Below are 25464 nucleotides of genomic sequence, written 5' to 3' on the forward strand. Positions count from 1 at the left end.
CCCCCACTGTGAAGTATGCTGGCATTACAGACCCTTGTACTGCTGCTGCACCCAGCCTTCCTTGGATTTTAGAGAGTCAGCTCAGGAGGTCACACTTACCCATCTCTCCAACCCTGGAAAATTTTGTTCTCTAAAAATAATAATTTAAAAATATCTTTAAGATACCGTTATTCAGTATCTTAGTTACTGTTCTGTTGCTGTGAAGAATCATGGTGAAGGCAATCTTCAAAAGAAAGCATTTAATTAGGGACTCGCTCACAGGTTTAGATAGTCCGTGATCATCATGGCGGGAAGCAGAAAGGCATGGAGCTGGAGTAGCAGCTGAGAGCTTTACAACCTGATATTCAGGCACCAGAGAGAGATGATGGGGCTGGGGCTGGGGGAGCAGACAGACTGACAGAGACAGAGAAACAAGGCAGATGTTGGACTTGGAAGGAGCTTTTGAAACTTCAAAGCCCACCTCAGTAACACCTCCTCCACCAAGGCTGTAGATCCGAATCTTTCCCCAACTGTTCCCTGCCTGGTGACTAAGCATTCAGATATACATGAGCCTATGGTGGCCATTCTTATCCAAGCTGCCGTACGCAGATCCTCACGCCATTTATTACTAGATGGCTTTATTTTTATTTGCAACATTATTTATTAAACCAAAAATTTTGTAAGATACACTTCTTTTTTAACAGAAATCTAAAAATGCATTACTTTCTTGATGAAAATGTTTTTCCTTTTGTTTTGAATAATGAGTTTATTTTATCTACATTATACTGGTTTTCTATAGTAAATTATTTTTAGAACTTGAGATGCAGAATTATCTTAGTTTATTAACTGATTCCTATGTTTCATAAATCCTATGTCTAAAGATTGTGTATGATTTAGAGGTCATGCAGGACCTTTTCAGTTTTCTTGTATCTCTAGGCAACAGAGAATTAAGAGGGATAACTTGGTGCTTATAATGTTGAGATGTTAGTTTGGCTGTTTTAGTCCATGACTGCTCGTAATTCTGGAAACAGAAAAGCTCCCACTCTTTAGTTCTTGCTGGAAACGATGAGTCTTTTATGAATTTTCCAACATCCTTTTGTATGATAAATATTGTCCATCTGTCTACAATAGCTTTTATAGATATTTGTCAATAAATCTTTAGTCTGCCTGCCTCTATTAAGAATTACTAGACTAAACAAAAGGAAAAGCCACTATAAAAAGCCACTAAAAGGTGCATATTTACCATTGTTAGCTTTGCTAATTTTGTTCCAATTACAAATAAGGGATACAAATGTAACGACTTTTAAGATTTCTAGTACAAGATTTTATGAGTAGGAGGAGAAGTAAGACTTTTTCTGAAATCTGCTTTCAATTTGTTACGTTTATTTTAGAGGCTAAGAATTAGACTTGCAGTTAGGCCAATGATTTCCGCTGCTGAGTAGATAAGAGCTCGCTAGGCAGTCACGTCATAATATGCCTCAAATCTGGTTTACAGGTAAAGCTGGCTGATGAAGTGATAGCCACAAAAGTTTAACCCTTACGGGTAAAATAGGCATTTTATGAAAACTTTTCTCTTGTGTTTGAAATCTCACTTCAGAAGCCGTTTTCACTGAACCACTAACGAACTTTTTGCTGTTAAAATAATTTCTTACTACATGGCTTTCTCGTTAGATAACTCACCTGAAGTGCCTTTATTTTAGTAATTCTTTGTTTAGTCTTATCTAAATTAACTAATCAAAAGCATCCCCATGAAATGATGAAGTTTGTAATCACTATAGTATAGCATGGTGTGGTGATAATTTCTTGTTGAATCTTTTTTTTTTTTTATTTTTTGCAGATAAACTACTAGTCATAACTGTAGCAACAAAAGAAAATGATGGATTCCACCGATTTATGAATTCAGCCAAGTATTTCAATTATACTGTGAAGGTATGATTTATCTTTCAATAGTGGGACTTGCTAGAAGGTTTCTTCATTTAAGTTTGAAAAACAAGAATAAGAGAAAATGAGAAATACTTTCAGATTCCACTTCTATGGGTTAGAGTCAACTTTTGAAATGTGTGGTATGGTGTATTAGTTGTGGGTGGCATTGAAGAATTATGACCTGCTTATGTATTAATTTTCTTTTCTCTAGCATTGTGCTTTTATTATAAATAAAAAGTTGGTTACTATCCGTGTTTCTTTTGACATTTTTATGCTATTGTTACCATTGGCATTTTCCTCAGGATGAATTTTTTATTTCATTCATAGGTTCTTGGTCAAGGGCAAGAGTGGAGAGGTGGTGATGGGATTAATAGTATTGGAGGGGGCCAGAAGGTGAGATTAATGAAAGAAGCCATGGCACAGTATGCCAGTCAGGAGGATCTGGTTATCTTGTTTACTGAATGGTAAGAGAATCATCCTATGGGTTTTTCAATCTGTATTGTATTACTTTGAAAGATGAAATTTGTAACTGAAGTTTAAATGTTGAATTATTTTACTGACAGAGAATCATTATTGTAATAAGTCTATTTTTCTCAGTTATAACTGGTTTCTCTAATAAGCAACCTCTGTCTAAGCTCCAACTTAAAAGCAAGATTGTTTTATGCTCATTTTTTTCATTAACAGGAACGTTTTTCTATGTAAAATAAATTTATTATGCATGAAAAATCACAAGTGGGCCAATCTTATATTAAAGGCAATGAGTTATAATAAGAACTAATGAGAAAAAAGGCGTAGTTTAACGTTTTTGTGAAATTCATTTTAATCTTGAATTAAAAGTTCAATAGAGATTATACTTAAGTACACAATTGAGGGAGACAACCAAATGGATTCTGTTTAACAATCAACAGAAGTATCTTGTAAAATAACAAATACAAAGCCGGGCGGTGGTGGTGCACGCCTCTAATCCCTGCACTCGGGAGGCAGAGGCGGGCGGATCTCTATGAATTCGAGACCAGCCTGGTCTACAAGAGCTAGCTCCAGGACAGGCTCTAAAGCTGCAGAGAAACCCTGTCTTGAAAAACCAAAAAAAAAAAAAAAAAAAAAAAAAAAAAAAACAAATACAAGATAGATAAGAGACCCTGTGCTGTTAAGAAAAAAATAACCTTTCAGGCATTAATTTCTTTGCACTTATTTACTTTTGAACTTGAGCTGAAATCCAAAGGAATACACATCCTAAGCATACATTTTGTCGTTGAGCCATCCCACAGTCCCCAAATGCCATTTGAATAGTGCCATATTCTCCTAATTAGTTTGAAATACCTATACTCTTTCCTAAACTTCTTATGTATCTTAAAATCACAAAGTTGTGCCATTTACATAACCTCTTTGTGTCTTCCTATTGTTACAGTGTTGGTGCTGATCATTCATTTTCAGTCCTGTTGAGTTTACCTCATAGGTATAGGAAAGTCATCTTAAGTCTTTTCTTTTTCAGTAAACATTATTTACAGATAAAAATAAAGGTGGTGGTTCTTTAGCAAAACTCTATGTGAGGATGGCATAAGCTTTGACATACAAGTAGAAATAATGACGTTCCAGTGCCACACTTTATTAAAACTTCCATGCTTAGAATTTGATGTCTTCCAAGCAGGAGCTTTGCTTTCTTGTTTGTACCTTTTATTACAAGATGAATTGTGATATGGAAGGTATGTTATGGCTTGTGCACTATGAAGTTTTCTACATGATCTAGTATTGTCATATGTGTGTGTGTGTGTGTGTGTGTGTGTGTGTATACACACACACGTTATAGACTATCTAGATTAAATGCTGAGCACATATTTCCTCACATCACCAAGCTTGAACCTGACCACAAGCAAATTTGGATTTCGATTTGTAGTAGATAATCTGTAAATAAGCAACCTCATTGAAAGTAATCTGATGCTTAGGTTCCTGAGTCACTGAATTTGAGGAACCTGGTTTTCCCTATGCTTCCCTTCCCAGCCTCCTTTCTTCCCTACTCGTAAGATTTAGTCTTGGAAAGTTGGCAGTTTGGGAGCCATCTGTTCCTGACAGATAGAAGGGGGGCGTTATGAGACACCCGTGTCCTGGGGCAGGTCAGTGTGGTTCACCTCTATTGTATTGAAGACTCAACTTGGTAGAAAAGACAAGAGTAAGGAAGGTCCGGTGTCTCTAGGTACAGTCAGGTCAGTCATGTGTCAGCGGACTGGCTAGATATTCCTGAGAGCAAAGCTTTAAAAGCAATACCTATAGTTTTACGTTAAAAAAAAAAAAAAAGGTTTATTTGATGACGCCTCCTCCCTGGCAGTAGTGACAGCTTAAGTGTGCAGACATGAAGGGCTTGTTATTAGTGATGGTCAGATTTCATTTTCTTAGTAAGAAGGAATCTAAGCACACCACTGTGGATCCTTGTTTCTGTACTAACTCTTTATTTTTTTCCAAGAAAGGCTGAAATTGTTAGCTGTCTCTTTAAACTTAGTTCACTGTGGTCAGTTCATTGGTGCAAATGTGCTAAAAGAAAAGTTAAATAGGAAATGGGTGTGTTTTTGGTTTTCACACTGTGTGTTCTTTTCGATATTCACTGGCTTTAGGGAGTATAGTCATGGACACACAGAAGTACATGATCTCCAGAGGCTTTTTCAGCGTGTGATTGCAGATGTTTGCTATATAGGATAGCTGTGACTGGTGTGTGTGTGTGTGTGTGTGCTTATCTTTGCAGGTACTTAAGGTTTTATAGTGTTGCATTGGGGTTTGTCTCTAGAAATTCCAAGTTGCGTCTGATGATGGAGACCTTAGACATAGTTTTCAGGTGTGGGCCCGCATCTGTTTCATTTTGTTAGTTTTTGTTTCAGCCAATAACTTACAGTTAATGGTTCCAATGATTGTAATTTCTGTTTAATTCTATGCATGTGATGATCAGTAAAATATTGGATTAGGGAGGAATGGTATAAATTACAGGAGACTTCTGTGGCTCATCTCCTAGGCTACCCAATAGCCTTTACTTCCTGTTTAGATACGATGTAATTCATTTATTGGTTGAGTCACATAGTTGTTTATGTTCAAGCTCCTACTGGGCCCGTACAGATGATAAAGTCCTGACTGAGTTCAGCTTATAAAGGAGAAGATGAAGACTGGTTTAAGGAAGGCTTTCTTTATGAGGTTCATAGAATAGAATGCATGTTTTGGTTGGTAAGGAGAAGTAAAGGATAGTGGGAGATAACTGGAAATAAATGAGTTTTTTTCCTGCCATGTTGGTGTCTGGAGGAGCTGACAATGGAAATGGGCCTTGAAGGCAAATGGTTTGGACCTAGGTAGAAAATACATGTCAAGTAGATGCTCATTATGAAGACACAATTGAATCCACATGCAAGAACTGAGAATAAGTTCTGAATAGGATCATACCTGGAGATTATTTGTGTGAACCTGATCCATGTGAATTTTATTTTATAAGACAGGGATTCATGAATGTGTCTTGTGTGGCCAGTTATTGTTCTGTAGCTCAGGGACCTACACTTGCTTAGCTCGTTTGTGACTGCTTTTGTACCAGCCTGGCAGAAATAAATTTTTTGATAGAGTCTATATGGCCTTCAGAGTCCAAATTGTCTTCTGCAGGCTACTGTAAATATTTGGTGACTCGTATATTAGGCCATAGCAATTGACTCTGGGGTTTGTTGATTTCAAGAGAGTGTTAGACTACTTGAACAAGGAGTGTGTATGACAGGGATGGTAGATCTCAGGGAAGGTGCATGTGAAGCCTGGGGGGGGTCTGTCTTCAGGAGGACGAACTGGACAGTAGGGTAAGATGGAATCAGTAGGACAAGGCAAAACGATTTTGATGGAAGCTGCCATGAGAAGAGGCGAGTCCAGGATGGATGACGGAACTTCATCCAGTCTGGGTAACTGTGGTTGAAGGTACCACAAAAATAATACAGAAGCACAAACACTCATAAAAGTCTCAATGACCTGTTGGAGATAGAACTGTGACATGCCTGGGTTAGTCTTATGGGTTTTGCAGGACTTGGGGCTATTGACCATGCTTAAATGTGGAAAGTTTTATTTTATTCTTCATATTTAAGTGGGCTGAGTTCCTGTGAGAATTATTTTATGACCTCTGTGCATTTGTTTTTTTGAAAAAATACATTTTTTTTTTACATTTTTGTGGTTCAAATAATTTTAAGTAGAAAAACTTTCTTTGAGAAGTTTTAAATAAGCACAAAGACATTTTCTGAGGAATTTAAACAGACATGTGCTAGAATGAAACGGGGAATGTTTCACCATCCTTACCTTTTTAGCTGTGTGCGGTGGCACCTGCCGGTACTGCCATTACTTGGGAGGTGAAGGCAGAGGGATCAAGAGTTCAGGGCCAGCCTGGGCTTCTTAGTGTGTTCTTGGCTTGCCTCAGCTACATAAGACCCTTTCTCGGAAAAAGAAGTATTTTACATTTTTAGCCAAAGTAATATTTTTACTTGTATGAAAATAATTTTTTTCATGGACCTTTAAAGAATTATATTTTAAAAGTAATGTTTATAAAGTACTAACTTATTAAATGGAACCTCATACTCCTTGTATAAGCTATTGACCTCTTTAATAGTCTGAGATACAGTTCTATCTTAGTTCTTCACTAGAGTTTCAAAGATGAAAAACATTTGCCTCCCAAATGGTAACTTTTTGGGGGCAGTACTGGGGATGAAACCCAGACTTACCTCACTGGAGGCCAGTGGTGAACCTGGAGTTAAACTTCCAACCTCATTGAGTATATGGTGCTACTTTCACATTTTCTAAGGTTAGATTAGAAATCGTGGTTCTTTGACCTACCAAGCTACATTTCTTTACTGTTTTCAGAAACTATCTTGGCCTCCTGAGGCTCACTGTATACCTGACTCAGAGTTTGAATTTTGGCATCATCTTATTTTTTTCTCTCTAACACACACACACACACACACACACACACACACACACACACACACCACCACCACCACCGCCACCACCACCACCACCACAACAACAACTAGTGCTTTGGAATAAAACAAGTATGTTAAAGGTAGGACTGATAAATTCAGTCATACTACAAAGTGTGTTTGGCTTTTATTTTTTTGTAAATCAGGTTAGTTTATTTATTTAATTTTAAATAAACCACATCAAAAGTTAATTTTGATTTTCAATAAGAACAATTTTTTGATCTAAACCTTATTGCTTAAAATACACATATTTTAGCTGGGCAGTGGTGTCACACGCCTTTAATCCCAGCCCCAGGGAGGCAGAAGCAGGCAAATCTCTGTGAGTTCGAGGCCAGCTTGGTCTACAAGAGCTAGTTCCAGGACAGGCTCCAAAGCAACACGTAGAAATCCTGTCTCAAAAAACAAAATAAAACAATCACATATCTTTAAAGCTTATTTTAAGCTCATGCACACACACACACACACACACACACACACACACACGCACACTTGCTCTGACTTTTCTAAGCAGTTCCTCCTCCAGTTAATAACCAGCAGCTGTCATGTTTGCTCACACACGTACAGTGTGCTAGCAGCTGTTAATCAACAACGTTTCTAGTCTCTTACCCTGACTTATGACTAAGGAATTAAACACGGTTAAACAACTGGCTTACTGCTCTGAAAGCTGACAAGCAAAGCTTGGATCAGACATCAACCACATGCTATGATAGATCTTTTGACTCTGCTCTTAGTACTGCTAACAACATCTCGCCTATTGATTGTGAAAAGACAAAACCTTTATTCTACTGTGTACCATGTGTCTGTAATCTTTCTGTGTCAGTCTGCTCATCTGGATTTTCATGAGCAGAAACTTAATTTTGGCATGCAATACTTCATAGTAGAAATAAAAGTAACTGATAAAATTTAAATTTTCTGGAACAATCACAAGTAAGAAATTAGCTGATGTCAACATTGCTTTTAGCTGTTATTAGAAAGGGGGAGATGTCAAGAGTCGTGGATTGTATGAGTAATTTCAGCCCTTGGGGTTGAGCTAGGAGGATTTCAAGTTTGGGCCATTCTGGGATATATTGTGAGACTCGTCTCAAAATAAATTAGTAGGTATTAATTTTGATTAACAGTTACAGAATTTAGTTGTGCAGTTTTTACTCGTCTTTGAGTCTGCTGGTCTACTTTGTAAAACACGTGCTTTCACTGGTCAGCACCCTGTGCGGAGGAAAGAGCAGAGCGGTGCTGCCAGTGTCCTTTATAAAGGGCTGGGCCTGCTGGGGATGTCCTAGTTCCGTCACACTGCTGGGCAGAGTGAGTCATGTGGCATGTCTTCCTTTGCAGTACTTTCTACTAGGGATTGCCATGGGTTCACCTTACGTGAACGGTCCACTATTAAAGGGACAGGTATTGTGTCTGCCTAATGGAGAACAGAAACTTACAGTATTTTTGCTAAAAGTTACCTCAAATATTTTTTGGCTTTAAAAATATGTCATAGAGATAAGCAAAAATGTGTTATATTTTGATAAAAGATATAAGTACATTGAGCTATAAGTTACTAAGTCTTACATGTGCATATCCAGTGAATACAGCTGGAGAGCATAGATGGAGTAGCTATCTTCCTGACTGGTCCTCATAGTGAATCTGCAGTGTTAGCTCCTAAGGAGTCCTTTGCAGAGCTCAAGTTTATGAGCTTGCCCTTCGCATTGGCTACCTAGGATAACATTATCTTAGTGTCCTGCAGGCATTTGGCTTTCAGGTACATTGATGTAAAAACAAATACAGATAAATTTGACGTTGTAATAAGCTGGGACTTTCTTCGGAGAGTTTACATTCCTCATAATGGTTTTCACAGTTAATTTTCTATTGGGTTGTGATTCAGTGAATTACTTTGGAACAAATAAAGTCCAGGAAAAAAAAAACTGGTAAAACATTAGACCTTAAATTATTTTATTAATTTTAACTTTGATTCAAATTTATGGAGCTTTAAAAAGATGAATTGTCTGATGAAGAGTCTGTATTACATAGTATATGCTTATGACAGTGTGAGACATTTATCTAAACCAGTTTTCAGAGATAATGGTGGGTTGGTATACATGTCACTGAAATATTTGACTCTTAAGATGGAAACTTTTATAAGTGTTTATGCCTGTGCCTACAATTTATATGAATCGTAAGACTTGCACACTGACTTACAATTTTTATTTTGGAGATAAATTATTATCTATTTTAATGAAAAATATCACATATTTCTATTTCATTTGTCAGTATAGAGTAAAAGCAAAATCTAATGTAGTTTATATGATGTGAGGTGGGAGGAGGTTGTCTGACTTGTTCTCAAAAAAGATGTTAATCCTGTGTGGATTCTAAATTCTCAATTTTTTAGGGATTTTTTTTTCCTCATTGTGTGCTTAAATTCTGAACCATACATTCTAAAGCTTGTTTGTTTGTTTGTTTTTGGAAACAGTTTTGATGTTATATTTGCTGGTGGGCCTGAAGAAGTCCTGAAAAAGTTTCAAAAGACAAATCACAAAATTGTCTTCGCAGCCGACGGGATTCTGTGGCCAGATAAGCGGCTGGCAGACAAGTACCCTGTAGTGCACATTGGAAAGCGGTACCTGAACTCGGGAGGTATGAATGATGCTGCTGTAGATGGGAGGCATCCAGCCTCACAGCCGTGATCTTGCTATGATATGCTCTGAAAGTTTGTGTGCATCCCCTGCCATATCCATGTGTGTAGGCCATGGGGATGTCTGAATTTCCATGGTGCAAGTGAGAATTCAGGGCTTCTGATTACCAGAAGGTTTGGGGTTGAGGACATTAAGTGTACTGCACATGATTAAAAACAGCCACTTGTTAATGTGATCTTTAAAATATATTGTGTTTAATTGCTTATTTTGGCTTTGTAGCCAACATTTTAAATAGTGTCTGAGTGTATAGAAATGTTGCATTCTCTAGTGAGTCACCACAGATTAATTAACAATGATCACACACATGCCTTTAATGATAAATGAAAATTTGACATTGGGCGTATTGTGACTACAGAAGTTGTTTTTCTTGAACTGAGGTTAATGCAAACACATTAGGATGGAGGACACTTGTTTTGTGTAAGAATGACCTGTGAAAACCCTAATTTGGTTTCAAATGAGTGAGTTGATTTAGTGTAGAAAAGCAAAATTAAAAGAAAAAGTTGCAGATAGAAAACCAAGCATCAAATTAGGCATTTACAGTATGCAGCAGTATCCTGGCTGAGAGAGCAAACAAGGAGACACCATTGTCAAATCAAGACTCACAGCATCCCGCAGAAATGGAATGGGGAAGAAGCAGCAGTACAGGGTTGCTAGAATCCCTCCCTCAGTGAGCTTCTGGTTTCCTGTTGCATTATGGGATAAACAGTGGTAACCAGTGTTGGTTCAAGCTGTTCAGTTAAACAGTATGTTTACTACCTTAGCTGTTAACTGTTTTTCCCATTCCAGAGCCAGGGGTTAGCCTGGCCCAGGACATAGTTTTGGATACATGTGATGAGAACCTGCTTGAATCTGACACAAGAGAGGGCTCTTAGCAGTTCAGCAAGCTTAAATAAGACATGCTAGTTTACCAGGATAGTGTATGTTATAGCATGGCAGAGAGATAAGATAGGTCCAGTTGCAAGCCATGATGGGAATTGGGTGTTAGGAGCAGTCCTTGATCCACAGTGGATCTTGTTCAGACAGCTCCATAAATACTGCTTGAGGTAAGCATGTGTGGGTGGCAGACATAGCTTAGTCATCTGTGGTGACAAGCTTGTCATTTCTCTGCAGTGACTCGAGCTCAGCCTTTACATCTCTGCCATTTTACCCATCCACCCCACAGTCATAATTTAGAACCTCTCAGTGTATGAATCATGGACCTCTGAGACCTCAGGTTTCAGCCTGTACTTTTAGCTCCCCTTTCTGCCATCCCAACACATATTGTCTGTGCCTTTGGGACCTCTCGACCCTGGTATATCTTACCAGACTGTTCACCATCTCCAAGGGGCATTGTTGTATTCAAGTCAGTTTCTAGGATTGGCTGTGTTAGTCTGCTGACCTCACTGCCTTGTTATGAGCTGGCTGCTCACTCTTTACCCTTTGGAGCCATTGTCATAGGTTTGGTGCTGTTCCTCTGCCCTGACCACTGAGCTATGAAGCCCTCAGTCACAATAAATAGTTCATTTTGCAGTTTAGCCCTTATTAGAGGTTTTAAAACGTAAATTTTAAAGATGATATATAGCTTTGGATTAGGTTGTATTTTGCATTCAATTATTTTTTTTCCTGGAAATTGCATGCATATCATATCCTATGGTAGACATTCTTCTGGATAGCAAGCTGTAAAGCCACTGAGGGAAATTTCTGAGGGACTGTCAGTGCTGTGGAAATGGCAGCCATTAGCAGGTAAGTGCTGCTGTAACTGACACAGGGAAAGTCCTCACAGATAAAGCACCAAGCTTCTATCTCCATGGTTTATTAGAGAGAGGACAGCAATATGAGTGTGTGCAGTCAGAGTGTGTGATTGCACAGACAGCTTGTGAGAGACATTTAAAGGACATGAGTTGTGACTTAGTAAAAATGTACCATTTAGTTTAAGACATGTTAATTGAAAAATAATAAATTATGAATGCATCTGAATGTAATTTTATTTTACTTATTTAGAGGTATTTGGCCTTAGAAGAAGGGTAAGGGAGCAATTTTTTATAAGAATAATATGTCAGTGAAAAATGACACATCAATTTTTTATTATTGAAAATTATTCATAGTAATTAAAAATACATTGTCAGGCTCGAGAGATGGTCTGTGGTTGAACACTCACCGCTTGTCCAGTTCCTGGCATCCCTATCACATTGCTGAGCTCAATGTAAGTCTAAGTCTTGTAACTCTAAGTCAAGGGAACCTGGCATTGTCTTCTGACCTCTCTGAGCACCTGCACACTCATGGCTCACATACAAACAAGCAGGCAAAATAAAATAAACTTTTTAAAACTGTGGTCTGTGTGTGGTGAGTGTTGTCTGTCAGTGCAGCAGAGCAGCTGGTTGCATGGCTGAAACTCGGGAAGACCTAGAAAATGACTCCGTTGTCTCTGTCTTTATAGACATGTGCTATTAGCAGATTCATCACAAAGGCTCCAAGGCCAAGGGGAAGACTTCAATTTTAGATTTCCTTTTTCCAGACAATGACATGTAAAATCTAGCCAGAAAAATGATCTACCAGGCACAGTAAGACTGGTTTCAAGTAATGGAAAATATTCCCAAAATTCCCTGGATAGAAAATTTCTTGAGGATTTTTGTAGTTGATGACAACCCCTTTGCCTACTCTGGAATCTTGGCACAGGGGGAGACATTTCCTCCATTCAGAAGCAGTGGTTCCTTTTCAGTAGGTTCAAGAAGGGCCGTTCACAAGGTCTAGAGGATTCCATTTCACCCTGCTATGTCCCCAGTTAGCCTTTCCTTAGTAACCTTGCACAAAGTAAGTTCTTATTTATCAGTTAACTTCAGGAATGCATATATTTAAAAGCATCCTCGATTAGCTTGCTTTGTATTATAATTAGTATTGTCTCTCCATTATAGCATACATACATAAACATTGGACCTCATGACTTTCCAGCTTTGTCAGCTATTCGAATGAACTAACGATGGCATATGCTTGGGTCTTTGCATTCTGAGCTGTCTGCTGTGTTTGTGTGTTGCAGGCTTCATGGGCTATGCTCCGTACATCAGCCGTCTTGTCCAGCAGTGGAATCTGCAGGATAACGACGATGATCAGCTCTTCTACACAAAAATTTACATCGACCCAGTGAAGAGGGTGAGGGAGAGCTTGCAGTTTCTCTTTTTGCTGCTTTGGTTGCTTTGAATTTTATATTTTCCTCAGTGAGGGGTCAGAAACAAAAAGATTTTGGGAAACTGAATTGCAAATTATTTTTGTTGGTATCACAGTTGAAACTCTCCACATCGGTGGAATAAGCAGTGAGTAGGTGACCTCGGTATCCCTCCTTTGTATATGAGAAGTCTCTGATTGTCTCTGTGTCTGTCCAGTGGCTGAGTCAAAAATCTTGCCCAATTTAGGTTCATTAAAGAGAAAAAAATAGGTTTAAGACCCTGTTATTTGCCATGTTGTGTGGAAACACATCACACGACTAGAAAATTCAGGGCCACCCTCTACCAGCGTGCAGCCTCAGCTGCTGTAGACTCACTGCCAGGTCTCTTGATATCAGAATGGGAGAAATAAGTAAAGTTTCTGAGCCTGGAGACCAAACCCAGCTCCAGACAATGATGTCTGTGTGGAGCAGACATCTATCATTAAGACACGATGTTCTAGCAGTAACACTTTTAAAAGTCTACCATGGTGCCTGGCAATGCTTTGTTTGATACTTTGAAGTGGCATATGGATAAGCCCACTGAGAAAGAGTTTGTCACACTGGAATGAACATCTCTGTAAGACTTTTTGGAGTTTGAGGGTGCCTCACCATCGTCCAGGTGACTGGTATTGAAGATATAGCATGGGACATGGTCCTACGTAGACAGAGCTCATTGGGTTTTATAGCCAGCTGGAGGACTAAGAATGTTTGCAAAGGGACTGAGCAGGTGGCTAAGTGGGCAAAACATTTGCCTTGTCAGCTTGACAACCAAGTTGGGATTCTCAGTACTGCATAAATGCCAAACAGGCTCACCTGTGGTCTCAGTTCTGAGAAACAGCTGGAGGTCCCTAGACAGCTGGCTAGCTAGATTAGCTGAATTGATGTGAGAGACCTTATCTCCACATTAGGTAGAAAGCAATTAAAAAAGATGCTCAGTGTCTACTTTTGGCTTCTAAATACATTTATACTCACACTCAGGCAAACACACACACACACACACACACACACACACAAAGACACACACACACATAAAACACACATGTACACTGGCCATAAAAGGGGGAACAGAAAAAAGTGCTTTAGAGTATAAATTATGGAATGAATAGATCATGAAATTCCAGAGATTATGGCCTGAGATTCTAGGGGCCAGAGACAGAGCCTTATTTCCTAATAAAAATATTGTAATTATCACAGATAGAATAACTAAACATAGTAGTGGGCTTAATAAGAAATATATTTGTCAATATGTTAATTTTTTCCCTCTGAGATAGTGTCGGCTCCAACAATGGTGTGCTACTTTCCAGCAAGGTAGCTATTCTCTGTTCCACACTACGTGTGGAGTTTGTATTTTCAGTGTCTCTGTGACCAGATGGCTGTCGGAGCCCTGGTCATGACAGTCAGACAGATAAAATGCAGGTTGGTTGAAAAAACAACAAAGTGCCATTTAAATTCGTGAGGTCTCTTTAGCTAGCCTTTCAGGAAGAGCCAGGAAGTACACGTACTTATGTGACAACATATCAGGTAACTACACATAACACATAAATGCAATTTCATGCTTTTCCCAATACATAGGCCATACTGAAAATCTGGGGACTGTTAAAACCGGTCTGCCACAGGCTTTATAGAGAGAGTTCATAAGATTGATTTAATCTTTAATTCAGAGAAAAAAATGGAAATTATTTGAATAATTTCAAATTTAAAATAATTTGAAAAAAATATTTTAAATAATGTGAAGTTACATTTTCTTTGTTTTCTGTGCATTTGTGATGTTTCTTGCATTGTGACTTCTGCACCCTGTCAGCAGGGAAGCAAGGCCTGTCTGTGTGTGCGTCTACCTGCAGTGCTGTCTGTCTTAGACATCTGAATATTTTCATTAATACACTGAGCAAGTATTTTAAGCTGTAAATTACCCCAAAGATGCATACATCAATTTGACTGTTTCTGTTATAATTTTCAATGTTGCCTATTTCCTTTTCTTTTAGGAAGCATTTAACATCACATTGGATCACAAATGCAAAATTTTCCAGGCCTTGAATGGAGCTACAGGTATAGATACACACACTGTCTTCTCTTAGTTGTGAATGCCTGTATTCAGCGTTCTCTTCTGCAGTAGACCATTTGAAGCTATGACCAAGGTGCCAGCCTCGAAAATGTTAAAAAAAATCAAGAACTGAACTTAATTCGATGTTTTCATATAGTTCAGAAAATTCCATTCCTAATATGAATATGCTTCTGCAGAGTGTGTGTATGCATCCAAACACTTATGGCTATCTGCATCGAGTGTGTGCACATTTGTGAGGACACTTATAGTATGTGTATAAATCTGCACACTTATGAGTATACTGTGTGCTCATACCTGCATATTCATAAATACAGTCTTACAGAGCATGCTCACTCTGAGTGCACTTATGAGTACATATAAAGAACATGTACAAAGTGACATACTTGTGAGTATATGTACAAAGTATGTGAACACACATGAACTTAACATGACTATACTCAGAACATGTGTTCACACTGACAGACAAGGGAGTACACTTTAGCAGAGTATGTACACATATGTGTTAGTACACTCCCATAGTGTATGCATATAACAACCTGCACATTTATGAATATATACACAATGTGTGCACACACCTGGATCTGTTAGTACACTCAAAAAGCATGTGTGCACAGCAGTTTATATGTGCTCACAGAGCATAGGGGCATACATGTACACTTGTAAATACACAAACAAGCATGTTTGCGTACTTGTGAGTGCATGTACAGAGTGTGTGCACACACTTGTGAGTATATATGCAGAGCATGTGCACGAACCTGCACATGAATGTGCATATGTCATGTATATATACCTGCACATTTTTAAGTGCTGCCTCAAGAACATGTGAATAAACCTGGATAATTATGACTAAATATACAATGTGTGCACCCAACTACGCACATTTGATTACTCAAACAGAACTGTGCATACAGTTACATATTTGTGAGCACACACACAGAGAACATGTCCACACCACCGTATGTGGGTACATCTGCACAGAGATTGCCCATGAACATGCTTGTGAGTATTCTTGGTGTTTTAATTTATGTGCTAAAACTCAAAATATTTTTATTTATTAATGCATATTATTTAAAAAGTTAAGAATATATTACAGTTCTATACAGTTCATGGTGCTGTCCATAGAGTGATTAGGTTCTTGGGATAGAAGGCCAATTGAGAGCTGCACATCTATCAGATGGCCAGCCAGCTGTGAAAGTCTTGCTTATGCCAGGCAATGCACCTTTGCCAAACACACATTGCTTGCTGTTTCTAGAACCTTCAAGGCTGGTCTGGGTCCACTACAAATAAGTTGTGATAGTGGATCCAGCTGGTGCCACACTGCGGGCAAACACGTCAGGGACCAGCAAAGCACCTGACAACCCGGCTTAGTGCTCGGGCGTTTGGTTGGAATCAGCCTGTGACTACCTGTACCGTTCTTCAATTTGGAAATTGGCTAAATTGGACAAGATAGTTTCTATGCATTGAAAAATGTGATTGTGTGTCTTGGAAATCCATAGACCTACAGATGTTTGAAGTTAAGAAAAACTTTTCTCTTTTTCACCCAGATGAGGTGGTTTTAAAATTTGAAAATGGTAAAAGCAGAGTGAAGAATACGTTTTATGAAACACTGCCGGTAGCAATTAATGGAAATGGGCCCACCAAAGTAAGTACCTATGCCCACTAACTGATTGTCTGTTTCTCTAAGTTGGACTATGAAGCAATATGGGAGGTCATCATGTCTTTAAAACAGGTTCTTTGAAAAACTCGAATGTAGACAGTTTATTTACGTTGTCTTTTATGCAGTGTAGCATCTGACTTAAAATAAACAGGGTTGGAGGACAACATCTATGGCAGCATTACAGGGTACTTAGGGAATAAAAACGTTGCAATGAACTTATTAGCAAAAAAAGTTCTAACCTAAAATAAATATGAAGCTTTCCAAAAACAATTAAAGCCTATTTTTTTATTAAAAATTTCTGCCTCCTCCCTGCCTCCCATTAACCCCCCTTCCCCCTCCACTCCCCCTCCCTTTCCTATCCAGAGAGCAGTAAGGGTTCCCTGCCCTGTGGGAAGTCCAAGTTCCTCCCCCCTCCATCCAGGTCCAGGAAGGTGAGCATCCAAACAGGCCAGGCTCCCGCAAAGCCAGTATGCGTAGTAGGATCCAAATCCAGTGTCATTGTCCTTGGCTTCTCAGCAGCCCTTATTGTCCACCATGTTCAGGGAGACCGGTTTTATCCCATGCTTTTTCAGTCCCAGTCCAGCTGGGCTTGGTGAGCTCCAAATAGATCAGCCCCACCATCGCAGTGGATGGGAGCACCCCTCGCAGTCCAGACTTCCTTGCTCATGTTTTCCCTCCTTCTACTCCTCATTTGGACCTTGGGAGCTCAGTGCGGTGCACCAGTGTGTGGCTCTGTCTCTATCTCCATCCATCGCCAGATGAAGGTTTCCTCATGGTCCTGACTTTCTTTCTCATGTTCTCCCTCCTTCTGCTCCTCGTCAGACCTTGGGAGCTCAGTCCGGTGCACCAATGTGGGGCTCCATTGTTTCTATCTGTTTCTATCTCCCTCCATCACCAGATGAAGGTTCTATGGTGATATGCAAGATATTCATTAGTATGGCTATAGGAACTAGCCTTTTCCGGTTCCCTCTCCTCAGCTGCCCACGGAACTAGCTGGGGGCGTCTCACTGGATAGCTGGGAACCCCTCTAGAGTCAAGTCTCTTAATAATCCTAAAATGGCTCCAACTCTATTTAGGTAAAAAAAAAAAATGGCTGTTGTATTTATTTGCATCATACTTGTCTGAAATGATTGGAAAATGCCACAAAGTCCCCATAGAACTAAGAGCTTCCAAAATTGGGTACCTATGTATAATCTATGTTTTAAATTCTCCTGTATTTCTTATGGCCTGGGGAAGTTTTTCTACTGAAGTATTCTATTTCAAGGAGACAATTGTTCAGAATGATATTTTGGAAGATATAAATATGTTTGGTAGTATACACTTTTAACACCTGAGATCTGGGGTGCAAAGGAAGAATAGCTATAAGTTAAGGCCAGCTTGATAATTTACTTACTTTCAGATCAAATACTTTACACTGCAAAATATCTATAACTGTTTTCAATAAATGTATTAGTATGTATAAATTTATTTATAAAAATTTAATATAGTTACATAAGTACATTTGTACTTACTAGAATAAAATTTTATTTGTGTAAAAAAATAAAGTAAAAAGGGTTTTCTCTTAGCAAGATTATGACCTTCTATTCTATAGGTACATACTTCACTTTAGTGTCTACCTTTTTAGGAACAGTAAAGATCAGAGACCCAGAGAGCAAGCTTTATTCCCCTAATAGTTCAGAGATTCTAGAATAATCACATGTGCTGCACGTGAAAAGAAGTAATTTCTTCAAATAATTTGGTTTATAATAAAATCAATGACCTTAATCCATGCCCCAAAATCATAGTTCTTAGCTGCTGTGACCTTGACTAATAGCTAGATAGGGACGGGGATGGGCCCTCTGTGAGTGCAGATGACATCATATTTGGATGTGCTTTGAAGAAGACTCAGGAAAGTTCTTGCTCAGTGCCCAGGAACCCAAGGCAGCCTCGCCCTTCAGCAGCTTTCCACACCTTCCCCAGCGGCCAGCAGAAATGTCCACAGTTGTTACGAGGGAAACAGATGCCCTGGTGTATGGGTGTTGGGAAGGGATGGGCAATCTCTGCCATGGGATGACAAATACCAGGGCATTTCCCATCAGTAGTACTGTTTCCCAACATTTACTCCTCTGGAAAAAGGGTAGAAGGTGGAAAGTTACAAAATTGAACTTTATTTCTGAAAACTGAACATTTTGCTTCTTTGTGCTTTACCCCTTAGGATTGTTTGCCATTTTCATATTCATACAGGGAATCTAGAATTCATGGCACAAATATTAAATTTTGATGTTATTTCTAAGTGGAAAAAGTGTCAGTCCTTAAATGTTGTGAGGATTTTTAATGTGTCCAGCAATTTCAGGGACTTTTACTTCCTTTAAAAATATTTTCATTGACATTCTAATGAAGATTGTGTATTTTGTATTTTTCATGTCCTTTCAAAGTAACATGTATTACAGAGCACATTATATATATAATGTATATATGTGTCTTACTTTATTACTCATCTTCATTATTTGTTAATCAGAAGTACTTTCTGTGTCTTGTTTTTGTTTTGTTATGCACTTTAAATGCTCCATTGTTTCCTACCCCTCTTTGAGAGGATGTCACTGTGTAGTATTAGGTAGCATTTACCTCGCCTTGTAGACCAGGCTGACTTTGAACTCAAGGAGATCCAGCTGCATCTGCCTCTGGAGTGCTGGGATTAAAGGTGTGCAACAAAACCATGCCCAGCCATACTGACTCTTGAAATGTCATAATGACTGTCATGACGTATGGTTTCTGACTTCAGAGGTCCCATATCATCCAAAGCTCTTGTGGTGCTTATCCATTTCTTAGGTTTACAGAGGTTCAGTGTATCGACCTCTATAGTATTTAGGTAGCACAAAAATGCTAATGCAGTTTCCTGGTTTTAGCACCTTCTGATTGAAGTTTCTGTGCAGTAGAAATATTCTGATAGACCTAGGGAAGGACGCTGGCGAAATGGCCGAGTTCGCTCCCTCTGTGCTGTACTTTAGGGTCTTAAGAAGCTGGAAATATCTTGTAAGCACTTACTTATGTGCTCTCACTTCTGTCTTTAAAATGCTTGACTTATTCTTTTGAATGTCTTATTTTTTCCATGTTAAAAAGCAAAAGCAACGACAAGAATAGCATGATTAGCTGGCAGTGGTGACACCAGTCTTTGCTCTCAGCACTCATGAGAGGCAGAGGCAGGTAGAGCTCTGCAAGTTCTGGGGCAGCCTGGTCTACAGAGGGAGTTCCAGGGCAGCCATCGCTACACAGAGAAACCCTGTCTCAAAGCAAAAACAGAAACAAACAAGCAAATATGAAAAACATGATTATATAAGCATAATGAGGATTTGAAGTGTGTTTTTACAATGGTGATGTAATTTACAGCAGACACTGTGTGGTATCAAGATTGCAAAGCCTGTAGTAACTTTGTTACGTATACATCTAGAGAATGATTCTGCAATGTCTCAATTTCAGAAAGGTTCAATATATTTTGAGGGCTCAAAGGAAATTGTAGTCTGCTTGTTTGTTGTGCCAACTTCCACCCTTTACTGACTACCCTTCAAAATATAAAATCACAGTTTTTACAAAATGAGATAAATCTCAATAGATAATTAAAAGAGAGGGGCTAGTCAGAGAGGAGGTGCCCTCTCAGATGGGTAAGCAATCTCCACGGCTGGTTTTCTTTGGTTTGTGGAATGACTCTTAATCCCTTGTTGCATTTGTCCTCTGAGCAGCACCCCAAAGCCTGGCTGACAGAAGTGTCTCTATGATGTAGGATGACCTTCTGTATATATGTTGCTTTTATTGTTTGATGAATAAAGCTGTTTTGGTCAGTGGCTTAGCAGAGTATAGCCAGGCAAGAAATCTGAACAGAAGTATATAGACATAGTAGGCAGAGTCAAGGTGACATCTTGTAGCTGATGAAGGAGACAGACACGGAAACCTTACTGGTAGGCCACAGCCTCATGGTGATATATAAATTCATAGAAATGGGTTAATTGAAGATGCACAAACTAGCTAGGAATATATCTAAGCTATTGGCCAAGCAGTGTTGTAGTTAGTATAGTTTCTGTGTGATTATTTGGGTCTGCGCGGCCAGAAAATGAACAAGCAGGCTCTGTTTACATCTCCAGAAATAGCTTTGTGTTCTTTGGTGGCAAAGCTGCCTCACTCTTTGTTCTGTGTGATGTGTTTGGTGAGAAGTCACCTTACCCTTGCCCCATTTACTGCAGGTAATGGGGCAATTTAAATGTCTGTGCTGGACATTTAAACACATTTATCTCATTACTGCATACTCGAATCATGGTGGTTTGTCTAAATGTCTTAATTGTTCCTTTAAAAGTTTACTTGGCCTATTTTTTTTTTTTTTTTGGTTACAATGGCAAATTCTAGTATTCCTTACATCAAATTATATCAAATAATATGACTTTTATCTTTTATAACAACTTGGTCATTTCTAGAACTTAATGATTCATCACCTGAAAAATGTATATATGTTGGTGATAAATGTTAGTGTGATTGGGGAATTTTGCCAGGTGCAGACAAGAATTCTCTGAAACTATGTAATTATATAGTGAGAACTTTGTGCCTACAGACTGCTTCTGTTCATCTGATTTTTCCTGCATTTATTAGATTCTCCAGAATTACTTTGGAAACTATGTTCCTAATTCATGGACACAGGAAAGTGGCTGTGCTCTTTGTGACGTTGACACAATTGACTTGTCTGCAATGGATGTAAGTGGAATTTATATGTGTGAACATACATCAGAAATCTACATTGTCATGAGATGCAGTGACACAGGAAAAAGGCAAATTGTTGTATAGTTTTCCTCGTATGTGTGATGATGCTTTCTAATGTAAAAGTACAGTGACTTAGAAAATCTAGAAGTCTGTGCTTTCTATTATTTTGAAAGCACTAACAGCTGAAAGTTGACCTTATTTGCCGTAAGTAGACTGAGCAACTGACAGCATGCCAATGAAGTCAGAGCAACACTGGTAAAAATAAAGTCCCCAGAGACGTGTGTGACTGCAGCAGCTGTGGAGTGGCAAGGTCCCACGACACAGGGCACTGGAACGCCCTAAACTAGTGCTTGATTTCTCACCACAGTCTGAAGGGAGGATAAAAAGTAAATTGTCTACATTTAGTAACTTCTGAATAGAACTCTATGTCACTTGAAAGGAAGGTTTTTGGCCAGACTTTGAAGCAACAAACTAAATGTTTCCTATCTGGAAAGAGGGCCAGAGCAGTTCTGAATGAATCCGCACCATGGAGATATTTAAACACTTGTCTTGATGCTTTTTGCAGAAAGTGGTGTTGTCCTCTGGAAGGAGAATCAATTCCTTCTGTTTGGATTTTTGCTTCTAATTTAAACTTTCTGATTCAAGGATAAAATATTAGTGTTGAGATTTTTATTCAGCATATAAATAATGTTTTTTGCATATAAATAATTTGGTTTCTGCGCTTGACTTACAACTTACTAAATTGTTCTAGAAAGGGAGAATTACTTATTCATAAATATAATAAAATTCTGTAGTTCTCAAAACATAGTGAGCATGCAACAGGGACATAGTAATGAAGCATTTGTAGGAGCTAAGATCCTGCACACAGCATATGTTTAAATGTGGGTCATAACAGCTTCTTACCTGGTAGAGTTAAATTTCTATCACATTTTTATTCATTTATGCTATGTATTTGTGTGCATATGTTTGTGTGCATGTTAGTACATTTTGTCTGCATGGGTAGAGGTCAGGGGAAGCTTGCAAGATTTGGTTCTCTTCTTTTGCTCTGTGAGCCCTGTGGGTTAGATGGACAGGATCAGTGGCAAACGCCTCACTGCCCGAGTCATCTTGTTGGCCCTACACATGCACATTTTAGATACAGTTTAAATTTCATAGTTAAATTCCTGCAATAAATATTAAAAGAGAAACTTGCAATGGATGTAAATTACTACTTTGAATTCCATCCTGCTTGTTTATAAATGTGGGATGGTTAACTTCTAAGGTAACTAGGATATTTGAATTAAACATTTTAGAGGAGATTATGATCTGCTCTTGACTCTTTTCTTCCATTCAACTGAAAACTCCTAAAGGGTAGGTGTACTGTTTCTAGTTCTTTGCATTTATTTCCTCATCTCGTAAATGGTGTTTGGGCCAGTGAACTGATAAAGCACAATGGACAGGCTCACTTCCTTGCAAGCAGACGTTCACATATGCAGATAATGGAGGGATCTGTGTGAGGAGACGGGAAGAAGTAGCCCACTCAACATTTACTATGTGCAGGATTAAACACATCTCTAGTTCAGTGGCAGTGGACTTGCTCTGCACGTCTGGGCTCTGTGAAGACTTCGTGCAGCTCTGGTTTTAGTCTCATTGCTAACAATTCGCTTGCATATCTGTTTTACTACCTTGATCGTAACCTTTTCAAACCAGGAGCTTCCATTCCCTTTGATAAAACCCCACCCATCACAAAGACTGCCATGGCCAATGTGTATTACAGATATTTTACATAGGTATATACCTAACACATGCTGAAAGTGGATTTAAGAAAACACATAAAATATTCACATTCAGATAATATGTTAACTAAAGAAAGTAGTTTTTCTTATAACATAATATGCTGAAAGTAAGTAGAAACAGCAAAACCTGTTAATAAGATGGGGTCATTCCTCTTTATCCTCCTTCTTCCCCTCCTCCTCCATCCCGTTCTTTTCTTTGTTCTTTCTCCTTACCTCTTCTTGTTCTCCAAGCCCAGAGATTGGGAGGCACTCTACCATCAGCAGCATCCCTGACCTAGAACTCTGGTATGTTTTATAGAATTTTTTCAAAACACCATTTAGCTTCTTTGAGAGGAGCCCAGAAGGAAGTGGATTACTTACACAGGCTGTGTACTATGTCATCCATATGGTGAACAGGATAATAACTTTTTTATGTTATAAATCTATGTTACAAGAGTGATTCAAGAAAATCACTTTGATTGGCTTCACAGTGTTAGAGGACTCAGTGGTTGATGCCAGCTTTGTGATTATGCTGACCTGAAAGTTATGTGTTTCTTGTTGTTTTATTTGTTCTGTTTCTTTTCTTTGCTTTGCTTGTTGTACCCCCCCCCCCGCTAAGATTTGAATAGAATTTGAAATTATACTGATCATAATTTGCTTTTGTGTTTGCTGTAAAACATAGGTCCATCCAAAGGTAACAATAGGTGTTTTTATTGAACAACCAACCCCCTTTCTACCTCGATTCCTGGACTTACTGTTAACACTGGATTATCCCAAAGAAGCACTTAAACTCTTTATTCATAATAAAGTAAGTATTTCAGTCTTGAGTGTTGAACGTGAGAATTTTTTTGAAGTGACTCCTCTTGTACCTTAAAACTAAGGAATGTTTTACACTTCTATTATGTCTTTTTATTATTATTATGTCTTAAGAATTGAAAGTTTAATGTAATATTAAGCTGAGCCACATGAAATTGAGAGTTTCTATAGATCAAAATGGCTGGATATTAGCCATTTCCACACAGTTTGTCAGCATAATTAATGAGGATGTGCAAAAGAGCCTGTGTTCCTTTGCATTTTGGTGACTCTGGGGCTTTCTTCTATTGACTGGCCCTTGGTTTTTGCAGCAATAATAACATAGCATCAGAGCTGACACACTTCCAGAGCACTGCCTCCCTCCAGCTCAAAGTAGCATGCTCCTCACCAGCGAAACACGATATTGTTATTTCTTCTGAGACATTCAGATCCTCCAAACATGTACTTTAAATAAGTCGTTTCTGTCAATATTTGTTTTATTTCTAAGTTGTCAGCTCCCGAGCTTCTTGTTTTCTGCTCTTGTGGTAATAGGTTTTCATTTAACTAATAGTCTGTTTTTGGTATGTCTTATAATCTTTCATTTTTTTCAGAGACCGTTTTCAAATTTCAGAAACCCACCTTTAGTAAGTTGAAAGAGTAAATATCAGACATTATTTGCTGTCCAGAATTAATCATAATATTGCTACTTAACACAAGCACCTAACACAGTTGTAGTTATACTTAACATAAGCACCTAGCACAGTTATGGTTCTGTGCTTTTTGTTGACCTTTTACCAAATTTCAAATGACCTTAAATTTCCTAACATCAATTTTTATCTTTTTTTTTAAGGCTGTGTCATGCAGCCTTACGTGACAACTGACCTTACCTTGCTGGGACAGCACTTTTGAGAAGGAAAAGTAAGATGCGATGCATAGAAAACTCCACACACACTGGTGCTGGAGAGGCAGTCCCCCTAACTTCAATACAGCTGAATTAGGAATCATCCTAAATCGATGGTTTTACACTGCTGGCTGGCTGTTGGTCAATGTGAATTTGCTAAATACTCTCTTTTTGTCTAAAGACAATTTTGTATATGGTTATTAATTGTACTCTTTGGCTTCAGAGATTATTTTTAAATTTTATTTTGCACAATGAGGCTGTTTATATACATAATATACTAATATTTATTACATTTAATAAACCTCATTTCTGAATTTTTATAGCAAATATCTAAGACTCTTAGGCAACAAGATATTCCCCCTTCAGTTAGAATTCTCTGTAATGACTAGGATTTAAGTATTACTGCAGGACTTGACCTTTTAGCAGGCACTGAATTAATTTTGAAGCAGCTTCTCCTTTTGGATATTGATATAAATCTATTTTATGTTCTTTGATTCTTTCAGATGATAGTTAAGTATGTTTTCTGTAATTGAATAACTCAATTATATAATTCATACTTTAAGCATGAAGTATTGTCTTTGTAAACAATTCAGTTTGTCTTCCATCTAATTTTTTATATTTAAAATTTTTTACAGGAAGTTTATCATGAAAAGGACATCAAAGTGTTTTTTGATAAAGCTAAGCTTGAAATCAGTACTATAAAAATAGTAGGACCAGAAGAAAATCTAAGTCAAGCGGAAGCCAGAAACATGGGAATGTATGTTTGAATAATATATATTGAATTGTTATTCTGGTAGATGAATTTTAAGAAAAAAATTTCCCTGATTTGTTTTATTAAAGTTGGAAGA

General features: G+C 38.3%; 1 protein-coding gene across 2 annotated transcripts in view; it reads left to right on the forward strand.

Moving 5' to 3' along the window:
• Plod2 (procollagen-lysine,2-oxoglutarate 5-dioxygenase 2) overlaps window positions 1–25464 on the forward strand; it is a 66909-nt gene that overhangs the window by 26480 nt on the left and 14965 nt on the right. For both annotated transcript variants that reach the window (XM_038323573.1, XM_038323574.1), the window contains exons 2-10: window positions 1817–1908; window positions 2230–2366; window positions 9328–9491; window positions 12564–12676; window positions 14711–14774; window positions 16335–16432; window positions 21062–21163; window positions 23606–23731; window positions 25252–25373. In XM_038323573.1, coding sequence (XP_038179501.1) covers window positions 1817–1908; window positions 2230–2366; window positions 9328–9491; window positions 12564–12676; window positions 14711–14774; window positions 16335–16432; window positions 21062–21163; window positions 23606–23731; window positions 25252–25373 — 1018 coding nt within the window. The remainder of the gene's footprint in view (window positions 1–1816; window positions 1909–2229; window positions 2367–9327; window positions 9492–12563; window positions 12677–14710; window positions 14775–16334; window positions 16433–21061; window positions 21164–23605; window positions 23732–25251; window positions 25374–25464) is intronic.

Source organism: Arvicola amphibius, chromosome 3 (assembly GCF_903992535.2).
Source record: "Arvicola amphibius chromosome 3, mArvAmp1.2, whole genome shotgun sequence".
Classification (NCBI taxonomy): Eukaryota; Metazoa; Chordata; class Mammalia; order Rodentia; family Cricetidae; genus Arvicola; species Arvicola amphibius.